Here is an 11,467-nt window from a genome sequence, read left to right as displayed (position 1 = left end):
TAAAACTAAATTTAATGTCTATTTTAAAAATAATTACTGACTTTTTATTCTTTTAATTATTAATAATTTAAATAAAGTAATACCCTATAATTTATTTTGTTATCTATTTTAAGTAGTTACTAACATTCTATTTTTCTAATTATTTGCTTGTCTTATTTATCATTTATGCTTTCAATCAACTATATTAATAAATAAATAAACTAAATTAACTCGGTTATACTTGGACTATTCAACAATTCAACGTAATCTTTTTAAGTTGAGATTAACTACTAACGATAGAAAATAAAAAATTTAGAGTAATTCAATATTATGAACATTAATTATTATTGTGAAATAACCTAAAATTATAATGTAATTTATTTTTAAATAAATAATAAAGTATTATTGTTAATTATGAAATAACCTAAAATTATAATGCATTTTATTTTTAAAGAAACAATCATCCATTAATATCTGTAAATAAAAACTATCGTCAAAACGCTTTGATTAAAAATATGAAGGGTTAATTACTATTTATTATTAATATTATATCGTCTATATCAAAAAATAAAAATATAATTTTTCACATTTACATTACCATCATGAGTAACACTTTATCAGAAAAAAGAATAAAATTACATACATAGTGAATTTAAAAAATAAATATCGTTAAGTAATTATGCTTTTTTTAATAAATAGTAAAAAATTAAATATCATAAACTATATTCTTTCAATACAATTTATAAATATCAATAATAAAAATAGTCTCACTAATAATATAAATGATCAATACAATAATTATATAAAAAAACAACTAATTACATAATTGCATAATTTTTAATATCCTATATAGTTGAATCTAATGGACAAATAAAAAAATATCTATATGATAATATCCTAATATTTTAGCATACTATAAATCATATCATAAATTTATATATCATATTATAATTTTAAGTCAACTCCTTAAACACATTATAACATAAACCATCTAAAAAGATACACCAAATTAATGAATATCACATAGGTCACAACATACACTCTAAATTATTACGATATTTTAAATAATTAAAAAGAGCATCAATACAGAGAAATCAATGAATATAACTAAAATAAAGAGCAACAAAGAGACACAGACAAAAAAAATAATAAAGAGAATCAATAAAAGCATTAGCATATAAACTACATATACGAACAATGTATATATTAATTGTAAATTACAAAAAAGACTATATATATATATATATATATATATATATATATATGAATTGAAGCACACATGACAAAATAGAATATTACAAAATAAAATTATAGTAAGATTATTTAAAAACAATGTAAAGATGACACATCTTTTTTGTTAATCAGATGCTAAAAGAAAAAAAGTATGCGCCTAATAATAATCAATTAAAATAAACAAAAATGTTAAAAAATAAAAAAATGAAATGTATAATTTAAGATAAAAGAAACAAAAATTAAAGAAATTATAAAAATTGTACCTTAAACATGAGAGAGAGGGGGAGGGGAAGGGAGGGAGAGAGAGAAAAGAGAGTGAATGAGTAAAAAATATTTGATCCTGTATAAATAGATCGTATTGAGAAAAATAAACTAATTAAATTAATTATTAAATAATTTAATATTTACTCCAATTAAATCAAATAATTAATATAATTGACCAAATTAATTAATTGATATAATTAATAAAATCATATAAATTATAATAAATAATGAGATTTGAATATCTAATCAAATTAATTAATTGATATAATTAATTAATTATAATTGATTTACTTTAACGAATTAAATGAATAGATAGAATAGATAGATAAAATAGAATAAATCTGATTTTTATATAATAGAATATATAGATAATAAAGATATTTTCTTAAATTAGTATAATTATATATTATTTATTAAATATTAATTGTAATATTGTAATATGATTATATAAAGATATTTTTTAAAATAAATTTAGTTAGAGAAATATAAATTGATTATTAATAATCGGTGCTATTATCATATTATTATTATTATTATTATTATTATTATTATTATTATTATTATTAAAATAATTAAAAATATGTTTAATTGATAATTGATAAGTAGTTTAATAATGCATTAAATATTGATTTTATATAACTATAATAAAGATATTTCTTAAATTAGTATAATTATGCATTATTTATTAAATATTAATTATAATATAATTATAATAAAGATATTTTTTATAAAATAATTTAGAACAGAGAATAGAAAAGTTCATTTCGGAGAGAAAATAGAGTCATGATAGATCGACACGTCACCTTCATTAGTTGGGGAAAAATCCAATTTTAATATATTAAGTAGATATTTTAAATTGGTCACTAAAAAAACCAAAATATTAAAACATTATTCATTGAAAATAAAATTTTTAAAATTCTAAAACACTTTAATATTTAACTTTTTTTGTTAATAAATTTTAATAAAATAACTAACAATAATAATTATTAAATTATTTTTTTCATTCTTTCATAATTTTGTTAATAATAATATTCTAATTAATTTAGTAATAAATACTTTTTTATGAATGAAGTTATCTTTTTGATAAACATGAATGAACTTATCTATACATTAATTATTAAAAAACTATAATACTTTTTTAAACTAAACTCTTAAGTCTTAATACTTTAGTATTTTATAAGTTAAAAGTTAAAACAAGATTTTTTTTCCTAATTTGACTCTAAAAATTGTGTAAATCTGTGAAGTCAGAAGTGGGGGAGGCGGAGTGCGCAGGATAAGAATCGCAAATGAAAAAAAAAAAAAAAAAAATTAAAACCCAACTCCACAAATTCTGTCCTCAAGAGTCAGCGCTTCCCACTCAAAAACACACACACATACCACTTGCTCTTTCCCTTTCTCCTTTCTCCTTTCTCCTTTTTCCTTTTTCCTCTGCCTTTTGGATTCGGGAACTCATATTCAGACACATCCAACAACAACTCATTATCATATTCATCTCTCTCTCTCTCTCTCTCTCTCTCTCTACAGTGTGTTATTATCATCCGAATCCATCAACCTCACTACCTTCATCTCGCATATCCAATAATGGAGGATCTTCCCCAAGGTTATCGTCCCAACGTTGGAGTCTGTCTCATCAACTCCCATAATCAGGTCCTCATCTGCCATCTCCCACTTCACTCCTTTTTTTTAACAATTCATGATAAATGCAGTGTTTTCTTATTTCCCTACCTTATTTTTAGTATTTGATTTTTTATTTTGGTGTTTTAGATATTCTGGTTCTTAAGTCTTATATTCAGCTGGAATTTTTTTTCTTCTTATTTTTAGTTTATTGGATGTTCACTTGTTGTAATTTTTTTTCTTATAAGGAAAATTCTGATGTTATTTTGTTTATTATGGCTCACTCGTAAAGCATTCTTATATATCAATACTGTCTCAAATCCGAAACTTGGATATATTCGCCGACATAAATAAATATGCAACACAAGCGGGAATTTTTTATTTTTTATTTTTTCTTAGGCGTGCAGCATATTTGTCGTTTAGATATGGAAAATTTGGCTAGCATTTTATTTTAGTTTAATTCACTCCCTTGCTACTTTGTCATAATTGATTGTATTTTGGACCACTGATTCAAAAGGAGGAGGGGAAAAAATGCAATAATTTAATGAACTATACTGAGATCTCTGTTCTGTTTTGCAATTCATTCAGATTTTTGGTGATTGTGACATGTGGTATTTATCTAAGGTTATTTGAGCTTAACCGAAATGTTGCAGAATAACCGTCTGATAGCTTAGATTTCAGATCATATGCTATGATTTTTAGTTTGAATTTGTGTGTATAATTTAGAAATTTTATGAGTATGTTCTACAATTTTCAGTGTGCAGTGTTTGAATCGGAGAATAAGTATAATCATATTTTGCTCTGTGTGAGCAACATGACTAACAATTATCCCCTTTTTTTTCAATCAGATATTCGTAGCTTCAAGATTGAATGTTCCAGGAGCATGGCAAATGCCTCAGGTGAATTCACAAGTTCACTTTACGTGCTCAATTGTTTTGCCATTTTCCTCCTTTTCTTAGCATAAGTTTGAATTATTTACAAAGAATAAAGCCAAAAATTTAGATCAAGGAATTATATGGAAGGGATCCATTTGTGATGTTCATTGATTGAGTGGTAGAATTATTTATTTATTTATTTTTTATTTTGTCTTTCCTGCAAGATACCTACTTTGAAGTTAGAGATACATCAACAGTAAAGGCTTGTTCAGAGTGCAGGAGCTGAATTAATTTTCATGCCTGTTATATTATTAATTGTGCATTGTTCCAAGTCATTGCAGAAAAATGGATTATTAATTTTGTTGCCTGTTATATTATAGTTATTTCCTAGGTCTAGTATAGTATTAAAAGTTTCAGCTAAATCGGTTGCTCGTCTCTTTGGGATCTTAAATATCAGGGGGGAATTGAAGACGGTGAAGAGCCCAAATTGGCTGCCATTAGGGAGCTTCGAGAAGAAACTGGAATAGCTTCTGCTGAGATAATTGCTGAGGTTTGTGCAGAACATCACAAAAGAGTGATATACTGATACGTTACAAGATTCAGATGTATGTAAATTATGAACAATTTTATCATTTTGCATAAAAGAAACCAAGTTCTGAGAAGTAAGAAACTGGGGCAATGTTAATCATATTTAACAGAAGGATTTTACATCTTTGTAGATACATTATTTCAGAACTCTTGATCATATCTGAGAGATGAGTGGATGTTAATCTTTTCATACATTAGACTGAGCTTGCACTTTACATTTTCAGGTTCCGAAATGGTTGACTTATGATTTCCCTCCTCCTGTGAAGACTAAAGTCAACCGTCTCTGGGGTGGTGAATGGCATGGACAGGCACAAAAATGGTGCGTACTTGTGTGTTGGTGCGTTTCTATCTACTCATTGAAGTTTGTTTATTTGTGTATATAAAATACATTTCTATATGCTACTTTGATGCATTCATGTTTGGTAATTTGGTATAAAAAGTGTTTCGGAGACAATAGAAATCAGCCTAAATCAGTCCAAAAGTACTTTATTTTCTAGTTATTATTTACAGCTGAAATAAACGACTAATATTAGATGTAATTATATATATATTACAGGTATGAAATTATGAATGTTAAGTTAACTAAGTTAAGTTTGAATTACAGTCTCTCTACTATTACCGATATGGTATCTATCTAGGGAAGACATTGTAATACACAATAGACACATAAGGTTATCCATGGTAATCAATTTGTCAAATTATGCTTTAGACTAAGCTATTAAAGAAAGAGGTTTGTTATTGTTGCTAGTTTTGTTCACTTATGAGAAGCCTTGGTAGTATAAATATGGACATAACTTCTATTTGCTATAATGCATTTTTCTTCATTATTCATTTTGTGAGTTCAATTTCAAACTAATTAGCATGGGTCTTTTCTCATTGATGCTTATTACTTTTGAGAAAGCACACCAAAATTATGCTTCTTCTAATGAACATTTGATAGGTTTCTCATGCAACTAAGAGATGATGAAATTGAAGTCAACTTAGCTACCGGGGAAGCAGACCCGGAATTTGCAGAGTGGAAATGGGCAAGCCCTGAAGAAGTGGTCGAGGAGGCTAGTTTCTTCTTCTTTTTCGAAATAAAATAAAATAAAATAAAATAGTGAGAATTTATTATCTCTCTCTCCAAGGATCTAATTTTTCTGCTAAATGATTAACAGGCAGTAGACTACAAGAGACCAACCTATGAAGAAGTTATGAGAACCTTCAAGCCTTACTTCCAAGGGAGTGCAATATCTGCCAAGTGCAAATCGGCAAAATGGTGAACGTTATGGATTCAAAATGTAGTTCAATCCATTTTCTTCACTAATTTTTACTTACTACTGAGTTTGGAATACCACTGCCATTATTTGTAAATGAGGTAGAAACTGCTCATTAGGTGCTATCACTACTTGTAATAATAAAGATAAATAGATGTATAAGGTGTATGTGGCTATGTGCAAAAAGTTTACCTAGTTTTCTTTACTGAGAAGTTGATTGTGGTTTGTGGATGTGGTGTATATAAATGTCAACCAAGTGGGAGGGGAAGCATATACGGTGCTGCAGAATAGATGAACATGAATGTTAGAGCGTTTTTTGGGAGCCGTTATTTTGTAAGACTGATTGCAGCTATTTGCTACTGAAAGAGAGATCATAGTCCTGCTAGATAAGGCCAAAATTGGGAGCCAGATGAAATTAAAGAAACTAGGAAATTCTGTTGTGCCATGAAAGGCTCTCAGTTCTTGAGATTTGGTTTGGAATTTATAAAATGGTATTTTCAAAGTTTGTTATATTGTTTTTTGCTAGGCTGGGAATATTCTGTCAGTATTTTTTGGATAATTAGAATAGATTAGTAATAGGCAAATAAATAATAATTACGATGGACCTCTATAATGAATTATTTTAATTTATTTTTTAAAAATTTGGCTACGTAACTTATAACGATGGACAGTTTTTTCTATGATGCATGATTTTTTTTTTTTTTCGTGATGCATGTAATATGGACATAGAATATGACACAATACAGGATAATATATTAATTTTAAACTCTTATAAGATATCGAGATACAATACAATATTTAAAGTGGATATATAAGTTTGGTGTTTGACTTTTTCTTCTCATTTTATGTCTACTACTATAATCTTGTTTTTAGGGTTACCTAAAACTGATTTTGGGTCTAAACGTGAGATTCAGACTCTTTTTAAAGCACCGTTCAACTTGTGCTTATGCCGAGGTGTAGTCATCCGAGTTCCTCGTGTGGAAGTGGGGGGTGGTACTTGCAAGAGACTCCGATGCTTAAGTTAGCAAGGGTTTTAGGCAGATTTTTAGTAGTTTAGAACGTAAATTATACCCGAGGGGTGTGTATTTATAGTAGAGTTGTCGACCACCTTTGTTGGAGTAGTTCTACCTTTATTGATGGATAACCGTTCCCTTTATTTTAGAAGTTTGTTGAGATCATCTTTCTAGATGAAGTAGAGAGATTCCTTGAGGCAGTTACTTGCTTTGGGCAAGTAGAGCTAGGCTCCCTTGATGGTGTCCGACCTCTTCAAAGAGGTCGGGTAAGCGTGGAGACCAACCCTTTTGGGTTGGGCCATTCATTCTTTAGTGGGTCTGGCTTTAAGCTTTGGGTTAGGGTATGAACTTTGCCCCTAGCTTTCATGTCGGGTACTTAACGTATTTTCTAAAAAAAATTTTGAGCGTTGCTATTTTTAAGGGAGAGCGAATGTTATGTGTAACACCCCAATTACCCTAAGCCTTACCTCTAGCCGCAAAGCAAAGCTTAATCAAAGGTTACGACAATACTAAGGCTTCTATATATATATATATATATATATATATATATATATATAGAAGAAAATAATATAATCTAGAAGCCCAATGAAGGAATAAGCTCAAAGATAGAATTACAAAAGCGCGAAACGTTCACACGAAGCTAACACACAAGATACAAGGTATAGATGCAAGAGAATAGATAATATATATATATATATATATATATATATATATATATATATATATATATATATATATATATAACAGTAATATAATCATAGGGAACTAGCCGCAGCATGCGGAGTTTAAGCCGACAAGTTACAAATAGAAAAATACTGAGTTTTAGAATTAAAACAGCTTATACAACTTATTTCTCAAGTAAGCCTCTAAGGCCATAAAGTCTAAAACAGAAAAGGTGAGAGAAACTACTACAACAGAATAAAACAAAAATATGCCAGGGAGAAACCATACTCCGGTCTGTCACCGTCTCAGCAATTTCACCGAGGTGAATTACGACCTGCATCTGAAAAACAACAACAAAGTATGGAATGAGAACCAGAGGTTCTCAATATGGTAACAGTGCCTAATATGTAAGATGCAAGGCTCCGGGACGCCAAAGGCAATCCTAGAACTTCACATCAAACCAATCTTCAAGCTTTGAACAAATATAACTAACGTAAACCTTAAACAATAAACACAGTTTTCAAACTTAAAGGATTCTAACTAATACTAATCACACCGCTGTATCCCACAGCCCTCGCCAACCTAACCTCCATGCGATCCCATTGCCACCGCCTACCTAACTTCCTCAGCACCATACAAACACAAGATAAATGCAAGCAAGTAAAACACAGATAGTATTCATTTACAGCAAGTAATTCAAGAAGCAAGTAGGCATGTTATACAATTAGGTATACTCAAGTAATCAAAGCAAACAAGCATATAGAAGATGCATATGATGAATGTCTATCCTATTGGCTCGTGATATCACCTGTTGGTTCGTAAATGCAAATCTGACACATCCTTCCAGATGTAGCCTTTTCTGCCACGCCAGAGATATAGTGCCCTGTGCACTCATGCAGCAACAATTGGCTGCGCCTGAGATATAGTGCCCAGCACACTCATGCAGTAGGGAGTGTATTACGTCAGGGATATGGGCCCAGCACACTTCCTGTAGTAGAGAAGGAACCTGCTGTGCCGGAGATACAGGCCCTGCACACTCTCAACAACAACTAGTCATGCAGCAGAACAATCTGTTGCGCTGGAGATATAGGCCCCGCACACTTTCATATAATCCAAACATTTCCTCACAATTCCTTTCCAAGTTCTCAACTCATCACAACCATCATGAATTCATAACTTTCCTTTCCGAACTCACTAGTTCGTCAATTCCTCAACTCATATACCATCTTCTTTTCTCACCTACCATACCAACCTCAATACGCCAAAAACCTAAACCTCCGTTTGCTAACTTTCTAAAGTAAAACTCAAATAAATTCTCCTAAGGCCTTTCCCATGGCACAAAGCCCAAAAAGAAGCCCAAGAGTCTTAAAATGGTGTCACAGAAGTTTACAAGCTTGTTGAGAAGGTAAAATAGATGAAACAAAGTTTAAGTTTGAGAAACAGGGCGTATGCGTACGCACAGCGGTGTTCGTGCACACGCCCAGGAAGTTTTCAAAATGTGTGCGTACCCACAGGGGTGTGCGTACGCACAGGTGCCAAAATTCATAATGTCTATTCACTCGCACAACCTGTGCTAGCGCCCCCAACAGATGACCCTTCCCAACTTGTGCGTGCGCACAGGGCTGTGCGTACGCACAAGTTGTAAAACTTCCTTGGTGTGTGCATGCGCACAAGGCTGTGCGTACGCACATACGAGAAATCACAAAATTCTACAACTTTGCAGAATTTCAGATTTCGACACCAATCTTTGAATGATCATAACTTCCTCTACAAAAATTCAAATTTTACAAACTTTATATCGATTCGAAGAGTTTTCAATAAGCTTTAATTTTAAACCAGTTTCAACAGATTTTGAAAAATGAGGCACAAGTTATGATCCGTCAAAGTTCACTAAAAACCAATTTTTACCAAAAGCACCAAAACTCAAAGTTAACCAACTCTCAATCCAAAAACCAACTCAAACACTTTTCAACCATACCAAAGCAACCCAAAACTCATACCAAATACTACTTCAGCCATTTCTCAATCACACAACCTTCTAAACCGTTCAACAATTCTAAATCCAACCTAATCCACATTTTCCACTTTCCTTTAACCTTATCAACATCAACAAATCCCATCAATCATTAACAATCCTAAAAAATCATCATTACCCAATTCCCACATCATACTCCAACACCATCATTTACCATAATCAACACAACTCATCAATAATCATCAATAATACCAACAACTCTTAACAACCATAACAAATATCAACATTCATCCTCAATTTTCTCAACATCAACAACCATCATAACACTCATAATCAATACCAACCATCAACAATATGAACAATCACTATGAATCCTCATCAATTTCAATAATCATCAATCCCTAATCAATAACAATGAAATCACGCATTCATCATCAACCCTCATCATCATTAAATACCAACAATCATCATCAAACTCATATACTCCTCATACCAAAACTCCATATCATCATCACTATCATACAAGTTACCCCCAAACATCAAAATCACATACAATTAAACATACACCCAAAACATTCAGTCCTATCTTAAGGTCAACTAGCCTAAGTTTCTAGAAACATTACATATTACATAAAGGAAACCGAAACCATACCTTGGCCGATTCCCAATATGCTCAAACACCAAACTTGATTCTAATCAAGCTTCCACCAAGCTCCAAACCATCAAAGCCAAACCAAAAGCCACCACCAACTCCAAAAACAAGCTTCATACATACAACATAACCATACATCAACAACTAAAGCTCATACTGTACCAAACCACAAGGATAAAGAGGTTCTTTACCTTATCCAACAAGATTAGGGGTAAAATCCAATAATTACCCACTCCTAGAGATCACCTAAACAACCAAAACCACAAAACTTGCTCAAAAATAAACCCAAAACATGCAGAAATCTAGGGAACAAAACTGGGACTTGAGCTTCGAGTTCTTACCAAGTATGCTAAAATAGAAACGTAGAGCTTGATGAGAGCTTCGCGTGGCTGCAAATGGCTTGTCAATCGGAGCTCCGTAGCTCAAGTTATGGCTCCCGGAAGGTGGAGTTGAATAGTAACACCACCCCCTTCTCCTCTCTTCTCTAAAACCGTGGCTGTAACACCCTAATTAGCCTAATCCTTATCTCGCATCGTAAAGAAAAGGTTCATGAAGGTTACGACAGTTCTAGGCTTATACATATATTATATAGAACAAATTAATAATATCTGGAAGCCTGATGAAAGGTATAGCTCAAAAACAGGATTTGAAAAGTGCAAAACGTACTATCGAAATTACTAACTTAAGGCACAAGAAACAGATGTAATATAACAAAATGTAGTAGTATAATATCATAAGAATCTAGCCACAGCTCGCAGAGTTTAAGTCGGCTAGCCATATACAAACCATATATGAAACCAGACAGTAAAAACAGCTTATACAAGTTTTGCTCTCTCAAATACAAGCCTCTAGGCGAAACAAAATACAAAAGTGAGAGACATATACAAAAATAAACGAAAGACTACAAAATATATCCGGATCCTCCGCTCCTGTCACTAATCAGACAACTCACCGGGGTGGGTTGCGACCTGCATCTGAAAAATACAACAAAAATATGGTATAAGAACTGGAGGTTCTCAGTATGGTAACAATGCCCAGTGATGTAGGATATAAGACCCTGGGATGCCAAAGGAAATCCTAGGCTCCATATCCATCACAAGAATTCAAGTTTAAAGAATTTTAAACCGAATAAGCATAATATGTAAAACCTTAACAAAACTTAAGCCGTAGCACCATAAAAGGGTAATCTATCTTAGGGGATTTCTACTCTAATCATACACCGCTGTCCCACAGCCTTCACCAACCGATCCACCATGCGATTCCATCGCCACCGCCTTCTGAACCTCCTCAATCCCAGTAAAAGCACAAGTATATACAATACAAGTAAAACACAAGTAGAAGCATATATAGCAATT

General features: G+C 31.5%; 1 protein-coding gene across 2 annotated transcripts; it reads left to right on the top strand.

Annotated features, from left to right (window-relative positions):
• Window positions 1-2,727: 2,727 nt before the first annotated feature.
• LOC112796723 (nudix hydrolase 25) lies at window positions 2,728-6,319 on the top strand. Of its 2 annotated transcripts, none has more exons than XM_025839305.3 (6): window positions 2,728-3,123; window positions 3,939-3,989; window positions 4,423-4,515; window positions 4,778-4,872; window positions 5,494-5,605; window positions 5,711-6,319. In XM_025839305.3, exons 1-6 carry the CDS (start codon window positions 3,058-3,060, stop codon window positions 5,813-5,815), a joined length of 522 nt encoding a protein of 173 aa, XP_025695090.1. In that variant the 5' UTR covers window positions 2,728-3,057; the 3' UTR covers window positions 5,816-6,319. The 2 variants fall into 2 exon arrangements, with proteins under 2 accessions (XP_025695090.1, XP_025695091.1); XM_025839306.3 differs by having other exon boundaries at window positions 4,778-4,890.
• Window positions 6,320-11,467: the final 5,148 nt, after the last annotated feature.

The sequence above is a fragment of the Arachis hypogaea genome, chromosome 4 (assembly GCF_003086295.3).
Source record: "Arachis hypogaea cultivar Tifrunner chromosome 4, arahy.Tifrunner.gnm2.J5K5, whole genome shotgun sequence".
Taxonomy (NCBI): domain Eukaryota; kingdom Viridiplantae; phylum Streptophyta; class Magnoliopsida; order Fabales; family Fabaceae; genus Arachis; species Arachis hypogaea.
Note: the sequence above shows the minus strand (reverse complement) of the source record. Positions and strands in the feature narration are given on the sequence as shown.

Coding starts and splice junctions, on each gene's coding strand:
- LOC112796723 (XM_025839306.3), top strand. CDS start 3,058: ATGGAGGATCTTCCCCAAGGTTATCGTCCCAACGTTGGAGTCTGTCTC. Junction 4,516..4,777: donor CTGCTGAGATAATTGCTGAG/GTTTGTGCAGAA, acceptor TTACATTTTCAG/GTTCCGAAATGGTTGACTTA. Junction 4,891..5,493: donor TGGTGCGTACTTGTGTGTTG/GTGCGTTTCTAT, acceptor AACATTTGATAG/GTTTCTCATGCAACTAAGAG.